We start from the raw sequence: 21,237 nt of genomic DNA, 5'->3' as shown, positions 1-21,237 counted from the left end.
CTTGTGTCATTCTAAACTTGATGATACAATTCAACTATATTGGACTATCCTTTTGGTTAAATGATCTCATTCCAAATTTGATGTTAGATTATTTGATTTTAAGCAATTAGTAACTGTGACATTCCAAATTGAAACATAGAAACAATTGTTTACTTAAGAAGCCTACTAGTCTTGTTCTTAATTGAAACTTGATATTACATGACTGGGTTATTGTAAGTGACTTGACTATTAGTCATGTTCTTTGAAACTAGACAATAGTTATTCTTTTACAAATAAACTTAAGTTGATGACTCTTTGTAAATCACATTATTTAAATCTTGTTCATAATATATGAAACTGGATTGATGCTTATGACATGATATTATGATGATTTATGACATCAATATATGTTCTTCTCTACTTGATGGAATGGTGCTAAGTTTTTATTCAAATGATTGAATTCATGATAATATGAAATTCATATTTGACATTCTACAGGGGATGGCAGAGATGGAGGAGAGCGTAATGAGTGGGATCATGACCAAGATGACCTACTTGATGAATGAATATATATTATTTAGAGCGTGTGGAGACTTGACAGTTTACCTATTATAGTCTATTTTGATGGAGTCAATTTACTTGAGATTTGCATTTTATTATTTCTATTTTGTGAACATTATTTCTTATATTTGTAAGGCATTGGACTATTTTGTGAACCGAGTTCGAGACAAGGCCAAATTATGATTCTTTGTTCCCGAGAATCAATTTGGGCTTAGAATCACGTTTGGTAAAATTTTTGTTCCTGGGAACAGATTGGGAATAGAATCAAGAACTAAAAAAAAAATTGATTCTTGTTTCGGAAATGAATTTGAGAATCAAAACCAAGAACTCTTCTTCTTCCCTTCGGCCATCTTGCGACCGCCATCCACGGCCCGCCACCGCTGCCGGTCGCCAGTCCGGCGAGCTCGCCAGACCAAGATGAGGTCCAGCGAGCTCGCTGGAGGCAAGCCCAGCCACCGGCGAGGCTCGGCCTCACCAGATCTAGCGAGGCCGAGCCTCACCGAGGCCGGGCCAGCCTTGCGACGCCCCCGGCCTTGCTTGTGGCCGGGCGAGGCTCACCTAGCCCCACTGGTGGCTTGGCAGGCCGGCCCAGCCCTGCGAGGCTCAAGCGACGAGGGCCGGCCTCACCGATGGCCGGCGACGCTCCGGTGAGGTCGTCGGCCCTCGTGTGGCCGGTCATCGGTTCGGCGATCGGCTACAAGAAGAAGAAGAATATGAGAAAAATGAAAAAAAGAGGAAAAAAAGAAAAGATAAAAAAAAAAAAAAGTAAAAAGTAAAAAAAATATTTAAAAATTAAAAGAAATTGATTTGGAACAGAATTAATGAACACGGTACCAAAATGCAATTCTATTCTAGAATCAGAAATTTTGGACAGTTACAAAACGGCTTAAAATGCTTAGAAACATTTCCCGAGAATAGAATAAAAAAGAATCATTTCTGATCAAAATCTACTCCTAGGAATAGAATCGTTACCAAATGGGCCCTAAAAAGCTGGAAATAATGCCTACCCATGATCAGAACAAGCAAAAAGAAGTGACGATAACTACGAGAGCTTATTAGTTTATCTACATAGTACATGCTTCAAAGCTTAGAGAGTAGTACATATTTTTTAAACAGATCGAGCAATCACTATGCATATATATAAGTATAGAGCACTATCAAAAATAATAATCCAACTCATTAATTGTACATAATCCAACTATATTTAACTTAGAAAACACGTGCAAAACACGTGCAAAACATGGGCGATGACGGTCTTTCTTTTATTTCCTTCGTACCTTCGGCCTTATTAGTGTCACCAGATCTTTTAACATCCTCCTAGAGTGAATAGCTTATGAATTTTTGTGGCTTCCTCTGCTTCCTCCTCCTCCTCCTCTTGTTCCTCCCTATAAAGTCCCCAATCCTTCGACCGGCGGCTTAGGCACCTCCGACAAGCCGTTCCTAGAATGCTGAGACGACATTCGCGAATTATGGGAAGTCGTTCAATGAGCGCAACAACATGTTCAAAGAGTACATCAAGGGATCGAAAGGCCAGACCACGATTGAGCCGGGCATATTCTTCAAGGAGTTCGAGTTGAGGCTAGGGACCGTCATGCAAATGCTTAACAATGTCGACAAGATGCCCTGGAGGTCGTTTTTGCCCCAGGTCAATCCGTCAAAATTACCATTCTCGACCCAGCGGTTACGAGAAGTGAAGGAGCTGTTTGCCGTGCAGGAAGGCTCAGCCATGGAGCACGTGATCCTCAACACACTGTGCGAGTGCAAGAGGCCACCGAGCCGGGGCGAGATGAAGTAGTGCGTCGGGTCCACAGAGGACATGGTTGACTTTTCGTCGTCCGTCATCGGCCACGGCATCACGGTCCAGACGATAGAGAATGTCAATGGGTCAAAGCAGAAGGTCGTGATCGGCTCGATCAAAAGGATCAAAGGCGGATAACCCACTGAGTTGGTGTCGTGCCACCAGATCCTATACCCATACTTGTTGTACTACTGTCACATCGTGCCTAAAGTGAAAGTTTACGAGGCCGAGATTTTAAACTTTGTGGGGAGGAGTAGGATTAACCATGGGGTCACCATATGTCATCTCAACACGTCGTCATGGAGACCCGACCAAGGTGCATTTGTGGAACTCGGGTCCGGACCCAGGCAAATAGAGGTGTGCCATTGGATCGTCGAGAATGACATGACGTGAACGGTCGTGGATTGAGTGAGCTATCGCCCGATTGAGGTGGGTCCATGTGCTCAAATAAAAATGGACCGCGTGATCTGGTGGGATTCACGTGGTACCTACATGAACCCACCATTGTTAATAATTTAGATTCGATATAGTTCATATTCGACACTCAATCATAATTTCTCGAGCTTTGCTTTTTTCCATTTCATCCATTCTTCTCGGAATCAATGGTTGCAATGTTGGTTGGACCATGAAGCTTTTTCCTTCTTTTTCCTTCTATGTTTATTGTGGGTATCCCACATATATTAGATGCAGTATGTTTCCTTTTTTATTTTTAGACTTTACTTTTGCATATTTGATTTATGTCGAACAGAGAAATTTCCTAAAGAATATGTATTAGGGCTCTTAATTTACTACATCAAATAAAATTTGTGAGTAGTACATATTTTTTAAACAGATCGAGCAATCACTATGCATATATATAAGTATAGAGTACTATCAAAAATCATAATCCAACTCATTAATTGTACATAATCCAACTATATTTAACTTAGAAAACACGTGCAAAACACGTGCAAAACATGGGCGATGACGGTCCTTCTTTTATTTCCTTCGTTCCTTCGGCCTTATTAGTATCACTAGATCTTTTAACATCCTCCTAGAGCGAATAGCTTGTGAATTTTTGTGGCTTCCTCTGCTTCCTCCTCCTGCTCCTCTTGTTCCTCCCTATAAAGTCCCCAATCTTTGGACCGGCGGCTTAGGCACCTCCAACAAGCCGTTCCTAGAATGCTGAGACGACATTCGCGAATTATGGGAAGTCGTTCAATGAGCACAACGACACGTTCAAAGAGTACAGCAAGGGATCGAAAGGCCAGACCACAATTGAGCCGGACATATTCTTCAGGGAGTTCGAGTTGAGGCCAGGGACCGTCATGCAAATGCTCAACATTGTCGACAAGATTCCCCGGAGGTCGTTTTTGCCCCGGGTCAATCCGTCGAAATTACTATTCTCGACCCAGCGGTTGCGGGAAGTGAAAGAGCTGTTTGCCATACAGGAAGGCTCGGCCACGGAGCACGTGATCCTCAACACACTGTGCGAGTGCAAGAGGCCACCGAGCCGGGGTGAGACGAAGTAGTGCGTTGGGTCCACAGAGGACATGGTTGACTTTGCGTCGTCCATCCTCGACCACGGCATCACGGTCCAGACGACAGAGAATGTCAATGAGTCAAAGCAGAAGGTCGTGATCGGCTCGTTCAAAGGGATCAAAGGCGGACAACCCACTGAGTCGGTGTCGTGCCATTAGATCCTATACCCATACTTGTTGTACTACTGTCACATCGTGCCTAAAGTGAAAGTTTACGAGGCCGAGATTTTAAACTTTATGGGGAGGAGTAGGATTAACCACGGGGTCACCATATGTCATCTCAACACGTCATCGTGGAGACCCGACCACGGTGCATTTTTGGCACTCGGGTCCGGACCCGGGCAAATAGAGGTGTGCCATTGGATCGTCGAGAATGACATGACGTGGACGGTTGTGGATTGAGTGAGGAATCACCCGATTGAGGGGGGTCCATGTGCTCAAATAAAAATGGACTACGTGACCTGGTGGGATTCACGTGGTACCTACATGAACCCACCATTGTTAATAATTTAGATTCGATGTAGTTTATATTCGACACTCAATCATAATTTCTCGAGCTTTGCTTTTTTCCATTTCATCCATTCTTCTCGGAATCAAAGGTTGCAATGTTGGTTAAACCAGGAAGCTTTTTTCTTCTAAGTTTTTTCCTTCTTTTTCCTTATATAATTATTGTGGGTATCCCATGTATATTAGATGCAGAATGTTTCATTTTTTATTTTTAGATTTTACTTTTGCATATTTGATTTATGTCGAAAAGAGAAATTTCCTAAAGAATATATATTATGGCTCTTAATTTACTACATCAAATAAAATTTGTGAGTAGTACATATTTTTTAAACAGATTGAGCAATCACTATGCATATATATAAGTATAGAGCACTATCAAAAATCATTATCTATCTCATTAATTGTACATAATCCAACTATATTTAACTTAGAAAACACGTGCAACACATGTGCAAAACATGGGCGATGACGGTCTTTCTTTTATTTCCTTCGTGCCTTCGGCCTTATTAGTGTCACCAGATCTTTTAGCCGTACTTGTTGTACTACTGTCACATCGTATCTAAAGTGAAAGTTTACGAAGCCGAGATTTTAAACTTTGTGGGGAGGAGTAGGATTAACCACGGGGTCACCATATGTCATCTTAACACGTCGTCGTGGAGACCCGACCACGGTGCATTTCTGGCACTCGGGTTCGGACCCAGGCAAATAGCAGTGTGCCATTGGATCGTCGAGAATGACATGACGTGGACGGTCGTGGATTGAGTGAGGAATTGCCCGATTGAGGCGGGTCCATGTGCTAAAATAAAAATGGACCGCATGATCTGGTAGGATTCACGTGGTACCTACATGAACCCACCATTGTTAATAATTTAGATTTGATGTAGTTCATATTCGACACTCAATCATAATTTCTCGAGCTTTGCTTTTTTCCATTTCATCCATTCTTCTCGGAATCAAAGGTTGCAATTTTGGTTGGACCAGGAAGCTTTTTCCTTCTTTTTCCTTCTATGTTTATTGTGGGTATCCCAAGTATATTAGATGCAGTATGTTTTCTTTTTTATTTTTAGATTTTACTTTTGCATATTTGATTTATGTCGAACAGAGATATTTCCTAAATAAAATTTGTGAGTAGTACATATTTTTTAAACAGATCGAGCAATCACTATGCATATATATAAGTATAGAGCACTATCAAAAATCATAATCTAACTCATTAATTGTACATAATCCAACTATATTTAACTTAGAAAACACGTGCAAAACACGTGCAAAACATGGGCGATGACGGTCTTTCTTTTATTTCCTTCGTGCCTTCGGCCTTATTAGTGTCACTAGATCTTTTAACATCCTCCTAGAGCGAATAGCCTGTGACTTTTTGTGGCTTCCTCTGCTTCCTCCTCCTACTCCTCTTGTTCCTCCCTATAAAGTCCCCAATCTTTGGACCGGCGGCTTAGGCACCTCCAACAAGCCGTTCCTAGAATGCTGAGACGACATTCGCGAATTATGGGAAGTCGTTCAATGAGCACAATGACACATTTAAAGAGTACAGCAAGGGATCGAAAGGCCAGACCACGATTGAGCCGGGCATATTCTTCAGGGAGTTCAAGTTGAGACCAAGGACCGTCATGCAAATGCTCAACATTGTCGACAAGATGCCCTGGAGGTCATTTTTGCCCCGGGTCAATCCGTTGAAATTACTATTCTCGACCCAGCGGTTGCGGGAAGTGAAGGAGCTGTTTGCCGTGCAGGAAGGCTCGGCCACGGAGCACGTGATCCTCAACGCACTGTGCGAGTGCAAGAGGCCACCGAGCCCGGGCGAGATGAAGTAGTGCGTCGGGTCCACAGAGGACATGGTTGACTTTGCGTCGTCCGTCCTCGGCCACGGCATCACCGTCCAGACGACAGAGAATGTCAATGGGTCAAAGCAGAAGGTCGTGATCGGCTCGATCAAAGGGATCAAAGGCGAACAACCCACTGAGTCGGTGTCGTGCCACTAGATCCTATACCCATACTTGCTGTACTACTGTCACATCGTGCCTAAAGTGAAAGTTTACAAGGCCGAGATTTTAAACTTTGTGGGGAGGAGTAGGATTAACCACAGGGTCACCATATGTCATCTCAACACGTCGTCGTGGAGACCCGACCACGGTGCATTTCTGGCACTCGGGTCCGGACCCGGGCAAATAGAGGTGTGCCATTGGATCGTCGAGAATGACATGACGTGGACGGTTGTGGATTGAGTGAGGAATCACCCGATTGAGGCGAGTCCATGTGCTCAAATAAAAATGGACCGCGTGATCTGGTGGGATTCACGTGGTACCTACATGAACCCATCATTTTTAATAATTTAGATTCGATGTAGTTCATATTCGACACTCAATCATAATTTCTCGAGCTTTGTATTTTTCCATTTCATCCATTCTTCTCGGAATCAATGGTTGCAATGTTGGTTGGACCAGGAAGCTTTTTCCTTCTAAGTTTTTTCCTTCTTTTTCCTTCTATATTTATTGTGGGTATCCCACGTATATTAGATGCAGTATGTTTCCTTTTTGATTTTTAGATTTTACTTTTGCACATTTGATTTATGTCGAAAAGAGAAATTTCCTAAAGAATATGTATTAGGGCTCTTAATTTACTACATCAAATAAAATTTGTGAGTAGTACATATTTATTAAACAAATCGAGCAATCACTATGCATATATATATATATATAGAGCACTATCAAAAATCATAATCAAACTCATTAATTGTACATAATCCAACTATATTTAACTTAGAAAACACGTGCAAAACACGTGCAAAACACGTGCAAAACATGGGCGATGACGGACTTTCTTTTATTTCCTTCGTGCCTTCAGCCTTATTAATGTCACTAGATCTTTTACCCGTACTTGTTGTACTACTGTCACATCGTGCCTAAAGTGAAAGTTTACGAGGCCGAGATTTTAAACTTTGTGGGGAGGAGTAGGATTAACCATGGGGTCACCATATGTCATCTCAGAACGTCGTCGTGGAGACCCGACCACGGTGCATTTGTGGCACTCGAGTTCGGACCTAGGCAAATAGAGGTGTGCCATTGGATCGTCGAGAATGACATAACATGGACGGTCGTGGATTGAGTAAGGAATCGCCCGATTGAGGCGGGTCCACAGAGGACATGGTTGACTCTGCGTCATCCGTCCTCGGCCACGGCATCACGGTCCAGACGACAAAGAATGTCAATGGGTCAAAGCAGAAGGTTGTGATTGGCTCGATCAAAGGGATCAAAGGCAGACAATCCATTGAGTTGGTGTCATGCCACTAGATCCTATACCCATACTTATTGTACTACTGTCACATCGTGCCTAAAGTAAAAGTTTACGAGGCCGAGATTTTAAACTTTGTGGGGAGGAGTAGGATTAACCACGGGGTCACCATATGTCATCTCAACACGTCATCGTGGAGACCCGACCACGGTGCATTTATGGCACTCGGGTCCGGACCCTGGCAAATAGAGGTGTGCCATTGGATCGTCGAGAATGACATGACGTGAACGGTTGTGGATTGAGTGAGGAATCACCCGATTGAGGCGGGTCCATGTGCTCAAATAAAAATGAACCGCGTGATCTGGTGGGATTCACGTGGTACCTACATGAACCCACCATTGTTAATAATTTAGATTCGATATAGTTCATATTCGACACTCAATCATAATTTCTCGAGCTTTGTTTTTTTCCATTTCATCCATTCTTCTCGGAATCAAAGGTTGCAATGTTGGTTGGACCAGGAAGCTTTTTCCTTCTAAGTTTTTTCCTTCTTTTTCCTTCTATATTTATTGTGGGTATCCCACGTATATTAGATGCAGTATGTTTCCTTTTTTATTTTTAGATTTTACTTTTGCATATTTGATTTATGTCGAAAAGAGAAATTTCCTAAAGAATATGTATTAGGGCTCTTAATTTACTACATCAAATAAAATTTGTGAGTAGTACATATTTTTTAAACAGATCGAGCAATCACTATGCATATATATAAGTATAGAGCACTATCAAAAATCATAATCCAACTCATTAATTGTACATAATCCAACTATATGTAACTTAGAAAACATGTGCAAAACACGTGCAAAACATGGGCGATGACGGACTTTCTTTTATTTCCTTCGTGCCTTCGGCCTTATTAGTGTCACCAGATCTTTTACCCGTACTTGTTGTACTACTGTCACATCGTGCCTAAAGTGAAAGTTTACGAGGCCGAGATTTTAAACTTTGTGGTGAGGAGTAGGATTAACCACAGGGTCACCATATGTCATCTCAGCACATCGTCGTGGAGACCCGACCACGGTGCATTTGTGGCACTCGAGTTCGGACCCAGGCAAATAGAGGTGTGCATCGTCGAGAATGACATAACGTGGACGGTCGTGGATTGAGTGAGGAATCGCCCGATTGAGGCGGGTCCACAGAGGACATGGTTGACTTTGCGTCATCCGTCCTCGGTCACGGCATCACGGTCTAGACGACAGAGAATGTCAATGGGTCAAAGCAGAAGGTCGTGATCGGCTCGTTCAAAGGGATCAAAGGCGGACAACCCACTGAGTCGGTCTCGTGCCACTAGATCCTATACCCATACTTGTTGTACTACTGTCACATCGTGCCTAAAGTGAAAGTTTACGAGGCCGAGATTTTAAACTTTGTGAGGAGGAGTAGGATTAACCACGGGGTCACCATATGTCATCTCAACACGTCGTCGTGGAGACCCGACCACGGTGCATTTATGGCACTCAGGTCCGGACCCGGGCAAATAGAGGTGTGCCATTGGATCGTCGAGAATGACATGACGTGGACGGTTGTGGATTGAGTGAGGAATCACCCGATTGAGGCGAGTCCATGTGCTCAAATAAAAATGGACCGCGTGATCTGGTGGGATTCACGTGATACCTACATGAACCCACCATTGTTAATAATTTAGATTCGATATAGTTCATATTCGACACTCAATCATAATTTCTCGAGTTTTGCTTTTTCCATTTCATCCATTCTTCTCGGAATCAATGGTTGCAATGTTGGTTGGACCAAGCTTTTTTTCCTTCTAAGTTTTTTCCTTCTTTTTCCTTCTATATTTATTGTGGGTATCCCACGTATATTAGATGCAGTATGTTTCATTTTTTATTTTCAGATTTTACTTTTGCATATTTGATTTATGTCGAAAAGAGAAATTTCCTAAAGAATATGTATTAGGGCTCTTAATTTACTACATCAAATAAAATTTGTGAGTAGTACATATTTTTTAAACAGATCGAGCAATCACTATGCATATATATAAGTTTAGAGCACTATCAAAAATCATAATCCAACTCATTAATTTTACATAATCCAACTATATTTAACTTAGAAAACACGTGCAAAACACATGCAAATTATGGGCGATGACGGTTTTTCTTTTATTTCCTTCGTGCCTTCGGCCTTATTAGTGTCACCAGATCTTTTACCCGTACTTGTTGTACTACTGTCACATCGTGCCTAAAGTGAAAGTTTACGAGGCCGAGATTTTAAACTTTGTGGGGAGGAGTATGATTAACCACAGGGTCACCATATGTCATCTCAACACGTCGTCGTGGAGACCCGACCACGGTGCATTTATGGCACTCGGGTCCGGACCCAAGCAAATAGAGGTGTGCCATTGGATCGGCGAGAATGACATGATGTGGACGGTCGTTGATTGAGTGAGGAATCGCCTGATTGAGGTGGGTCCATGTGCTCAAATAAAAATGGACCGCGTGATCTGGTGGGATTCACGTGGTACCTACATGAACCCACCATTGTTAATAATTTAGATTTGATGTAGTTCATATTCGACACTCAATCATAATTTCTCAAGCTTTGCTTTTTTCCATTTCATCCATTCTTCTCGGAATCAAATGTTGCAATGTTGGTTGGACCATAAAGCTTTTTCCTTCTAAGTTTTTTCCTTCTTTTTCCTTTTATGTTTATTGTGGGTATCCCACGTATATTAAATGTAGTATGTTTCCTTTTTTATTTTTAGATTTTACTTTTGCATATTTGATTTATGTCGAAAAGAGAAATTTCCTAAAGAATATATATTAGAGCTCTTAATTTACTACATCAAATAAAATTTGTTTAATTTCCTTACCATTTATGAATTATATTTACATAGAGAAAGTAAAGACGTTATAGGAGTACCTAGTAATATGCTGAAAATATTAACGTGAAAAAGTTATGTATAATAAGGCATGTTGATATTTTCTTGTGAGCACTTCATGGATGATGTTACTTTTTATCAATCCAAAATGATGATTTAAAATAAATTTGTTATTTTATGCAATTGATTTAATTGAATTTTTCCTTTTAAAATTTCCTGTTGGAAGTAACTGTGATTATAAATTATTATTCTATTCGGATGGAAAAAATAATTGTGATTATAATTGGTTATTCTATCCAGACTCAAGCCCGGATTTGAGTAGTACATATTTTTTTAAGTAGATCGAACAATCACTATGTATATATATAAGTATAGAGTACTATCAAAAGTCATAATCTAACTCATTCATTGTACATAATCCAACTATATTTAACTTAGAAAACACATGCAAAACATGTGCAAGTCATGGAAGTAATGATAGACAAATGAAAATTTAACTTAGAAAACACGTGCAAAACACGTGCAAAACATGGGTGATGGCGGTCTTTCTTTTATTTCCTTCATGCCTTCGGCCTTATTAGTGTCACCAAATCTTTTAACATCCTCCAAGAGCAAATAGCTTGTGAATTTTTCTAGTTTCCTCCGCTTCCTCCTCCTCCTCCTCCTCTTGTTCCTCCCTATAAAGTCCCCAGTCTTTGGACCAGTGGCTTAGGCACCTCCGACAAGCCGTTCCTAGAATGCTGAATACCATATATGCACAAGGACTGCAGATAGTTACCAACATATCCTTCATCAGTTTGTCTCTCGTAGCTGCCAAACATTTGAGTCTCTTCACGGCGTCTGCAACCGCTGGCTACTCGAGCCTCTTCATCTAGTGGAGATGGAGCTTTAATTTGCATGTGAAGGCAATCAATGCAAACGAGGAAGGAAGACAGAGAAGTGGGGGTTGTTGAGATTCGTCTGTAAAAATGTGATGTAATAATGTCAATAGTGTTTATAGAGAGAGATGCCGATGAGCAGTTGAGTGGAGAAGGGGAGGCTCGAGTAAGTAATGAGATGAGATAAAAACGAAAGAGAGACTGAATTTATGCAGACTGAGTCAGAGGCTCAAGATGCAACTTGCTATAAATAAAATCCTTCATATCCTATTCTAGTTTGCAATTGCCAATACATGATTTTATTGGAGGAATTAAGAGGAAAGAAAAAGGGAATTTAAAAAAAAAAATATGAACTTTTTTTAATGGAAAGGAAAGAGAAGGAGGGCAATGGATCAATAAAGTCATTTTTACGTACATGTTTAATCTCGGGAGGGGTTTGTATATTAATAAACAAATTCTTTCATTCTCTCTCACCTACACCCTTGTTTTATATCTTATTTCTAAATACACAAAAAAAAAAATTATGTCAAGATGCATTCTTTTCCTTTCTTCTTCTCTCACTAACATCCATAATGACACTATTATAATTCAATCCTTTCAAATTTTTTCTCTTCATTTCTCTCATAAAAATTGAAATCCTTTCTTTTCCTTTCTAATCATCCCACCAAATATAGGTCAGAGGTGAATTTACTCAATTCTTTCTTCCTCTTCTTTTTTAAGTTTTCCAATGAATTGAGGTACCATCAACATGCTTAGTGTTACGTCGTTGGGATATCTTGCGGTGTGGTTGAGCTAAGCTCTTCTTGACATGATTCTCTCCGGAATCACTCGACTTGAGAGAGAGAGAGTAGACTTGAATGCATTAGTAAAACCTAAAAATCAACGACACGAATATTATATGTTTCTTTTACTGGGGTTGGTCGACCTATCGTGTCGCCGCTAAGCAAGATAACTCGCCGTCCTTGATCTTAGGCTGAGAAGATGCTAATTTTCTTGTGGATGAATCCCGTCCAACTCGTATTTTTCATAATAATCGCTAAATTTTGGCCTATGCCTTTCTCCTCTCGCTACCTTCGTACCTTCGCCCAAACGTAACGACACAAAAGGTCCAGACCTTCCTCCTCGTTCCCAAGATATTTAGAAATCCTGTGTTGGCAGATCCGTCATACATACATGCCCTCGGAGCTCGGCCAAAATTGGCATTAACCCGTCATACTCCCTACTCACTTTTGAGCAAACCTACGTTGCATGGATTCATCGTCGGGTCTCGGTTCGCAGGAGGCGGAGACACTCGTCGACCCGAAATGCGATCGTCATGGAGTTGTTCTTGGTCCTCGTGTGCGGGATTCGATGCATGCCGAGCCGAAGTCGAGGTCAAACAGGAGAGCAATCTCGCTGACATTGCTAGACATGTGGGTGACCGTGGGAGACCACGAAGATGGGTGCGTACCCATCTTCTAAGGGCTCAAGGGTTTTGCCCAACCCAACGAGGTGTTGGCCATCATGGGGCCATCTGGGTGGGAAATCCACTCTCCACGATGCATTGGCCAGCAGTATATCATATAGATACACTGCTATCCCTATGTGATCGATTCATGAACAAAACATGCCAATTCGTGATTAAGCGTAAAGCATCATCTTCAATTTGGGGTTTTACTTTATGATTTGTGATGCACTAATGTCGTTTGAGGTCATCATGTATAGCATTATGCACAACGTGACCTGACAGGGAGCGTCCGATTCAGCTGAAGAGATGGGAGATCGGGAGCCATTCGACCCAGCGCCCAACTCCTAGCCGTCCGATCTTATCCGCGTGTCCCAGCCTTCCAATCTAGGGTAAGGTGCGCGCATCTCCTTCTTTTTCTCCGCTCTTCATGTTATATATACGCGGCCTAGTATCTTGAGCCCAGTCGCAGCCCATTTTCGGACTGCCCTCAACATCCCAGCCCGAGTCCCTATTTTCATATTAAAAAATTAAATTAATTTTTTTTAAATCGAAGAATTACGAAAAGATTCGGAATATTTTTTATTTCTTCTAAAAATTAGGAAAAAACTTAAAAATTATTTTTGAGTAGTTTTCTCTTAAAATATGTGAAAATTCTTGATAAAAAAAAACCGTGCTCAAAATTTGAACAAGCTCATAGAGCTTTATCATAGGGTTTGTTGTTAGAGACAAATGCTAGGTCATAGTTAACACACTTCTATTTCGATTATCACTTAATTGCGTGCTTTTAATATATTAATTATTGTTTCTGTTTAGCCTAGATAGGAATAGCATTTTCTTATTTCTTTGCATTTTATCAAATACTTCCTGGATCATTGATTGTTATTTTAATAACTACGCACTCGATAACCATACATGTTGGTAGATAAGCTTAGGAGGCCATACATGTTGGCATGACAACTACACGTTTCTATTCCATAAATAATTTTTCTATTCCAAACTTTGTTTACGAAATGAAATCCGTTTGATAAACTTATTCCATTTTTTTATTTTGAAATAGATTTTTGTTCCAAAAATTGATTTAGAATAGAAATCGAAGTACAAATTTTCTACTTTTATATTTCTGAAATAGAAATGAGAAATAAAAATTTTCTCATCGTTCATCAATCGGTCCTTCATCCATCACGTGACCACCATCCATCGGTTGTTGGCCGCCGCCGCCGCGGTCGATCGCCGGTCCACCACCGTCCACCGATCCGCCGCCATCCGAAATGAAGAAATTTTGTTGTTATCAAACAAATTTCTATTTTTAGGATATAAATTTTATATCATTATCAAATGATTATTTTTCTTAGAAACTCATCTAAAAATAGAAAAGAAAAATCTATTTTTCTTTAAAATTAATTTCTGGTCAAAATAGTTATCATTCGAGCCCTTAGTTTAGAAGCATCTTTCTAGTGGAACAAGATTATGTACAAAAATAGCACTAATTAATTAATTAATGTAATCAAGTCCTCAATCATAAATTCTCTAGTAACGTAGGAAATAGGGTATATTCTAGCAAATCCTAATAAACTAGTGGCGACTCGCACTTGAAAACCATCAAACCATCAAAGTTTGATTTAATATTGAATTCCCTAACCAGATAGAAAAGGCATTAGGTCGTGCCATTTATTTCTAAAGCAATCGAAAACAAACAGAATCTTTTCCTCTTAGAAAAGAAGGTCTTGTGCCATTTATTTATAAAACAAAAGCCTCTTAGGCGAAAGAAAGTCTTGTTCACACCTGGTTTATGCTGAAAGCCTTTACCAAATATCATCTCGACTAGGCTACAAATCAACCGGTTCAAAATTAGATCGACAGTTGAAATAATTCGTTGCTTCAAGATTCTCACACCACGTCTTCTATCTCAAGCAATTCAGTTCGACTTAACATGGAAGACCAATCAATTTGCAAGCCATCCTAATCCAAATCATGCTTTTATATATCATCAGAACAGTGCACAGAAGGAAACTGAGAAGTATCAGCAGTTCAAGCAAAAACAGGATACAGAAGAGATCGCGGCATAAATTTCTTTGATGTTATCGCTCAACAGGCAAAGAAGACAACAAAAACAAACACCCCACACTTCAAACCAAAAGTCAAAACCACAGCAAACATTAGAATGCCTCACTACTTGAGTTTGAAGTACAATATCAGTCCGACAGCAATGATAAGAACTGCAATTATTGAGCCAATGATCCACTTGTTTCTGTTCATCCTCTGAGACATGGCAGTCAAAATTCTCTTGCTCTTACCAATGTTGTCATCCACTCCATGAAGCTGCGAGAAGCGAAACATAATAAATACTTGGAAAGTGTTACACCTTTTGCACTCATCTGTGGACCGTCTGCTCCTAATAGATGAGAAATTATGAACTTGGTGATGGCGGGAGAAGCAACATCAGCTGAATCTTTAGACGAAAGCTAGAAATTTAGGTAATAAAAAGACAGAACATGAAGTAGCGTGATTGTGCTTTGGCCTATCGCGGCACCATCAATGATGACATGGCACCACAAATAACAGTCTAAAATAGGAAGGCCCAAAAGCAAATGACTCGTGATAGAAACCCAATTAAAGTGCAATCAGCAAGTTACCGTGTTGTTGGCGCGTAAGAGAGACTGTCTCTGTTGATGCAAGTCTTGAAGAATTGAAACACCAAGCTCCTCCGTCTCGAGCATGGTCCTTCTACTTTCCTTAATTCTTTCACCAGAATGATTTAATCTTCCTGTAGATGTCACCAGTCTGGTTCTTTGATCTGCTGATGCCTGTTTGAATAGTTATTCTGTCAAAAGTCAAAGATTGTTCGACAGACTAAAAAGCTGGAAATAATGCCCCATGATCAGAACAAGCAAAAAGAAGTGACAATAACTACAAGAGCTTATTGGTTTATCTATGCTTCAAAGCTCAAGAGGAAGCTAATTAACACATCAAGGAAGAAATACTCGCCACTAAGACAGCTAATTCTTAATCCAACTGATATCGGCACAGAAACAACTGGAGCATGCAAGAATAACTAAAGTGTTACAAAAGAAAAAAAAAACATCTCAAGGAAAATCTACCAAGTAATCAATATGCAACCACAAGAGTGTTTATAAACCTGAAAAAAGCTAAAAGATTACTGCTTTACCGTCAGAGTGTCGGCCATTCCTGATTCCAGCAGCTCATCTCGAGCAGCCACATTACCCAATGAAAGTCTCTTAACTTCACTTTTCAGGTTGTTCAGATCGGATTTATATTCCCTCAATTTGGCGAGGAGCACTGCTTTGACATTGGGCTGCAAGCTTCTCGCCTCCATGTCCATTTTCCGAATCTAATTAAATTAGACAGCGGACAATACTCAGCACACGAAGTACACAAAGGCCACGAAAAGCGGTTCCTCAGAAAAAGCAACAAAAGCAATAATCAAATACCAAAGATTCCGCCTCATCGATTCCAACTTTTATTTCGGAAATCCTCTGCTTCTTCAGCTCTGCAGATTCACAATGCATTCAAAATAAAAGGATTAGCTTCCCGATCAGTCCTTCTCAACAGACGCAGGCTGAACTTTTCAGCTATCAGCAATCCTATTCGGGACGCTTTTCACCACATTCAATCCGTTTCCTATTAGTATCCCCAAAAAACCCCCGCATTCGATCATCGCGAAGAACTCAATTGAGCGATCGCACTCATCGTCATCTAAGCGCAGCACGGACTAATCAAACCCAAAACCAGTCGCCGCCCGTTCCCCCTCGCGTAAAAGAAACGGAGAATTACCTCCATCGGCGGCCGACGCCGAGGTGCACTTCCTCGACAGATTCGCCGACAGCTCGCAGTACTGCCGCTCGTATCCTTCGAACACCTGGCTCATTTTCCCTGCGCCTAAAAAAAAAAAAAAAAAAAAAGACCACCGGAACACGGGAACGAGCTCCGAAATCAGCGACGCCGGCCGGAGAAGAGAGCAATCGACCCTCACCGCCGACCGAATCTCAAGGCAACAAAGATAAACCAACACATCGCGGCGGCGCGAGATCAACTGCGCGCGCACTAGATCGAGAGCGATTTCGAGACCTTTGCGTGATCGGCGACGGAGCAGGGCCACCGGAGGAGGTTTCGCCGGAGCACGGTGCGGCGCGTCGTTTCCCCGCGAAGCAGAAGTCGCGAGAGGGACGAACGATGATGGCCCGAAACGACGGTGCGCTCGGTGGAGTCTTGATTTGTTGGCGTGGACACGACCAAGGCGGTAGTGGTGGTGGTGTGGGTGATGATGACAGAGTGGAGGGATGATAAAGAGACGCGGCTGTGCGTGACCCCTGCCAGGGGAAATGCACACGTGTAGCCGATATACGGAAGCATGTAATGGCGGGTTGCCTTCTGATTTCGTCCACGTTTCAGCCGCTAGGTTGCAGTAGATTTGCCCCTTAATTTTGAAAGAAAGCGGCGATTATACCATAAAACAGTGCAATTTTCGAACATATTCGTCATTTGAGTAATGACAAATGATCATTAAAATGTAGGGAAAAAAACACAAAAAACCTCAAACTTTGCCCAAAATGATAAATTTACCACAAGCTTTTTTGTGACAAAAAAAATTCCAAACTTTGTAAACTGTGACACATTTACTCTATTAAAGGCATTTTCGTTTTTTTTTTATGTTTTTCCTTTTTTCTTTTTTTTTTTTTCTTTTTTCTTCTTCTTCTCTCATGGCGGAGGGAAGCCAGCATCAAGAAAAAAATTTAAAAAAGAAAAAATTAAAAAAAGTAAAAAGATCAAAATGCCATATAATTTAAGGTAAATATGTCACATAAATAGAAAGTTCAGATTTTTTGCGTTACAACAAAAGTTTGGGATAAATATATTCATGATTGGCAAATTTCAAGGTTTTTCATGTCACAAAAAAAGAAGTTTGATGTAAATTTATCACTTTGGGCAAAGTTTAGAGTTTTTAGTTGTTTTTTTTCCCTAAAATGTAATTATAAAGTTTCAATTTATTCAACGTGATTTTTTTTTTTTTGGTAAATTATTCAACGTGATCTTTAAATTCTTAATAAATGTTTAAAGTAGCCTCTAAATTGTATGAAAACAAAAATGTTATCCTTCCATTAAACTTAAGGATAACTTGAATATATGATTCATTGATTAGTTTGAATATGTATCAAAAGTTTAGGGATCATATCGAATACATTTAAAATTCAAAAACCATATCGTCTAGTAGGTTAAATTCATGAATTATATTTTAAAAAAATTAAAAGTTCAAGAATTACATTGAATATTAAATTATAATCCAATGATCATTTATGTTATTTCCCTTTTATAAATAGTACTGAAAATAATGGATTGTTTGTTTTCATGGAAAATAAATAATTCAGAAAATATTTTATGAAATTAATCATTTGTATCACTAAAAATAATGAATGAACCAATGAAGAATATTTTCATCATTTATGAAAATATTTAGACATTAATCACGTGTTGCGACCAAATTTTTGGATAAACACCTAGGGTTTGGCTAATGGATTACTAAATCTAAACTTAGTTCAGGCTCACCCAAACCTAGACTAATTCACGACTTAGGTTCAATTTCTTAACATGCAATTGATTTTTCAATTAGAGTCACCATTTAGAAACCCTACGAACCAAAAATTGTGAATTCGGGGACTTGATTATGCTAGATTTCTCTAACGCCCTTTCGATAGTTTTCTTTTTTATTTTAAAAGAATGTTTCGCAAGCAACTTGAATTAATTTTAATCTATTTCCCTAACATGTGAGGTTATTATGCGGGTGCGCAAATCACCAATTTAACATCTAATAAAAGTAGTGAATAAATTGCAGGACTTACCTTATGGCATCGAAAGTATTTGCAATGTTAGATCATAATTTATATCGACAATTCTAGATATGATTTTTAATTAACACACAATTATTTTTTTTTTAAATGAGAATAATGCTTTATGCAATGCATGCTACTAATCTAACATGAAAACATGACCTGGACTATATGACAAAAATGAAATATAAGCATGTTATCTATCCTAGAGAATGAAATTGATTTTATTCTAAAATGATTTTTTTGGTATTTTCCATGAAATTCGAAATTAGAAAAATGTAAAAATTATCCATGCATATTAAGATACCATCCAAATTATATTAAGATTCAAGTTAGGTCAAATCTTAATTTAAACTAGGATGTTATTCCCAACATAAAATGCAATCTATCTAGGAAAAAATATCTAAACTTACAAATTAAACATACAATCTTATCCTAATATGCAATGACATGCAAAGAATACCCTAATTATATTTATTTTTTTCCTTTTCTATGAAATTCGAAATTAAAATTGCAACCTAAGTTATAAATAAAAAAAACTAGCATCCTAAGTTAAGTTTTTTTTTTTTTTTTTTGGGTTTTTGTTTCAAAAAAATACGAAATAAAATTCATATTGTAAATATGCAAGATAATCCTAAAACAATAAAAGAACCTAATCTAACTCAGATTTTTTTTGGATTTCTTTTATGAAAATAAAGTCGATTCAAATAACACGACAGCATATCTAGCAAGATAAGATTGATATTCATAAATTGATAAATCATATCCTGCACATGAGATTAGATTGGTCAATTTTAAATAAACCACGAATCGAATTTTGAACGTGAGATCAGATTGACGATTTTCCAAGTAATTGCGAGTTGAATTTCGGGCGTAAAAATTGAACTGTCAATTGTAATTAGGGATTAATCCCTAATTTCCAATGTCATATGAACTTCGATCATGTGCATTGAGATATTTTAAATAAGGAAACGAAATATTCAGAAATCAAATTAGACAAAATTTTACCTAATCCGAATATTGACTTCCAAATTTGGACTTTGCGCAATTGGATCGGGATCACAATCGGCTCTTCAACAGTGAAAGGAGATGGTTTGCAGTGCTCGACGTTTTCGTGGTCGGTTGTTGAGGACAGCAGCTTAGTCACGAAAGAGCAACGGCAACGTCAAAATTGGCGGGGCAGGCCTTTGAATGTGGACCGCTACATTTTTTTTTTTTTTTTTTTGTCGCAGGGGACTCCACCGATGTTGGACCACGGCTGGCTTTGAATCAAACTGGGTGGACCGTTCGCTGCAACAATGGGTGATAACTGTGGCAAGATTTTTTTGAAAAAAACCTGCAAGATTTGGTCAAAGAAAACTGGTTTGGGCTGCCTTCAATAGATCATGCACGAGAGAGACAACTTCTTGTGCTTTTTATCATAAACTTGTGTTCAGCCTATAAGGGTTCCCTTTTGTGACCGTCTCATGGCTTGACAGCGAAGCTCCGTGGCTTTGGATGAAACCGCCACAAAATCTCGGTCTTGCCGAGCCGTGATTGGATCGGCCAGTGCGAGCAGCAAAACAAACCAGCTCGAGCGACAAGTCGCTGTGGAGTATATTACCAATGCCTGACAGCGGCTAGGCAAAGAGTGGGCTAGGGGACAGCGGCTAGGCAAATGCGTTTCGTCGCGTCGAGGCAGCGAGCGCCGGCGTTGCGAGTTCACGAACGGTGCAGCAGCAAGCAGCGTCAGGGATCAGCAGCACTGTCGTCGGCTCGAGACGACGACACGAATCGCTACAGAGGATGGTGCTTAGCTGAAACCGAGCTTGCTAAATTTTATTGGTCAACGAGACAAGGTGGAGCGTGAGTGACCTGCAAAGAAGAAGAGAAAAATCCTTCTATATATATTTATTTTTTGGCTCCCACGTGTCTCCCTCCCTCTTCGCTGGTGGACTTCAGGAAGATAGAGATTTGCTGCAAAAGTCAACCGGGATCTTGACGGCTTGCGGTTGATTATCAGGAAAGGCCGCTGAGTCCGCGGGGCCGCTTATGGCAAGAGGCTCGGCGGGGCAGCAGCGATGCGGTGGTAAAGCAGCATCACGTTGGCTAAGCCCGGCCCCGAAAAATAAAACCCCCTTTTGTGCGGCCATATATTCAATGTGTCCCCTTTCGATGTGATTAAAAAACCTTTATTTTCAAAATTAATATCCATGAAAATTTCTTTTCCAAACGTAATATTTGTTTTTGATACAATTCGGGATTGTGAGAAGATTTTTCTCAAATTTGAAATTTCGCAAAAATGAATCTGTAAAATATCCTCGAGGATACGAGCATGGGCCGATTTGCTTTTCGTGAGCAGCTAAGCCAACTCATCAAATTAAAGTTTTGAACCAAGTCGAACCCATCCGTCGTCGATTCAATACAAATGCAATAATAATAAATGCACCTAAAATTATAATGCTATGCAATATTATTCTATTTTTTAGGGATTAAAAATTAATCTTTAATTTTTAGGCAATAAATAAATGACTAGATCGTCAAAAATTTAGATGTCAACGCATTGTCAATAATTAAAATATTTTT

At 39.8% G+C, this 21,237-nt stretch overlaps 3 protein-coding genes across 6 annotated transcripts; 2 read left to right on the top strand and 1 right to left on the bottom strand.

Moving 5' to 3' along the window:
- Positions 1 to 2,356: 2,356 nt before the first annotated feature.
- Positions 2,357 to 3,849, top strand: LOC104420688 (polygalacturonase 1 beta-like protein 3). Its single transcript, XM_010032483.2, has 2 exons — positions 2,357 to 2,437; positions 3,532 to 3,849. Exons 1-2 carry the CDS (start codon positions 2,357 to 2,359, stop codon positions 3,847 to 3,849), a joined length of 399 nt encoding a protein of 132 aa, XP_010030785.2.
- Positions 3,850 to 3,870: 21 nt separating this feature from the next.
- LOC120288513 (polygalacturonase 1 beta-like protein 3) lies at positions 3,871 to 6,194 on the top strand. The gene is made up of 2 exons (XM_039302549.1): positions 3,871 to 4,002; positions 5,877 to 6,194. The coding sequence occupies exons 1-2, from the start codon at positions 3,871 to 3,873 to the stop codon at positions 6,192 to 6,194; spliced, it is 450 nt and encodes a 149-aa protein (XP_039158483.1).
- Positions 6,195 to 14,789: 8,595 nt separating this feature from the next.
- Positions 14,790 to 17,153, bottom strand: LOC104419412 (vesicle transport v-SNARE 13). 4 transcript variants are annotated; one of them, XM_010031069.3, is made up of 6 exons: positions 16,916 to 17,153; positions 16,622 to 16,726; positions 16,279 to 16,337; positions 15,996 to 16,178; positions 15,463 to 15,633; positions 14,790 to 15,148 (listed from the first exon to the last, which is right to left on the bottom strand). In XM_010031069.3, exons 2-6 carry the CDS (start codon positions 16,713 to 16,715, stop codon positions 14,999 to 15,001), a joined length of 657 nt encoding a protein of 218 aa, XP_010029371.1. In that variant the 5' UTR covers positions 16,716 to 16,726; positions 16,916 to 17,153; the 3' UTR covers positions 14,790 to 14,998. The 4 variants fall into 4 exon arrangements, with proteins under 4 accessions (XP_010029371.1, XP_010029370.1, XP_039157265.1 ...); XM_010031068.3 differs by having other exon boundaries at positions 16,622 to 16,720; positions 16,916 to 17,090; XM_039301331.1 differs by having other exon boundaries at positions 15,000 to 15,221; positions 16,622 to 16,720; positions 16,916 to 17,092.
- Between the last annotated feature and the right edge of the window lie 4,084 nt (positions 17,154 to 21,237).

This window comes from Eucalyptus grandis, chromosome 9, assembly GCF_016545825.1.
Source record: "Eucalyptus grandis isolate ANBG69807.140 chromosome 9, ASM1654582v1, whole genome shotgun sequence".
In the NCBI taxonomy this organism is placed as follows: Eukaryota; Viridiplantae; Streptophyta; class Magnoliopsida; order Myrtales; family Myrtaceae; genus Eucalyptus; species Eucalyptus grandis.
Note: the sequence above shows the minus strand (reverse complement) of the source record. Positions and strands in the feature narration are given on the sequence as shown.

Excerpts from the sequence above, each read along its gene's own strand:
- LOC104420688 (XM_010032483.2), top strand. The coding sequence starts at position 2,357 with ATGGTTGACTTTTCGTCGTCCGTCATCGGCCACGGCATCACGGTCCAG. Across the intron at positions 2,438-3,531 it reads TCAATGGGTCAAAGCAGAAG|TCGTTCAATGAGCACAACGA; the intron begins GTCGTGATCGGC and ends AATTATGGGAAG.
- LOC104419412 (XM_010031069.3), bottom strand. The coding sequence starts at position 16,715 with ATGAGCCAGGTGTTCGAAGGATACGAGCGGCAGTACTGCGAGCTGTCG. Across the intron at positions 16,179-16,278 it reads TCGATGAGGCGGAATCTTTG|ATTCGGAAAATGGACATGGA; the intron begins GTATTTGATTAT and ends TAATTTAATTAG. Across the intron at positions 15,149-15,462 it reads TCTTACGCGCCAACAACACG|CTTCATGGAGTGGATGACAA; the intron begins GTAACTTGCTGA and ends CGCTTCTCGCAG.
- LOC120288513 (XM_039302549.1), top strand. The coding sequence starts at position 3,871 with ATGGTTGACTTTGCGTCGTCCATCCTCGACCACGGCATCACGGTCCAG. Across the intron at positions 4,003-5,876 it reads GCGGACAACCCACTGAGTCG|TCGTTCAATGAGCACAATGA; the intron begins GTGTCGTGCCAT and ends AATTATGGGAAG.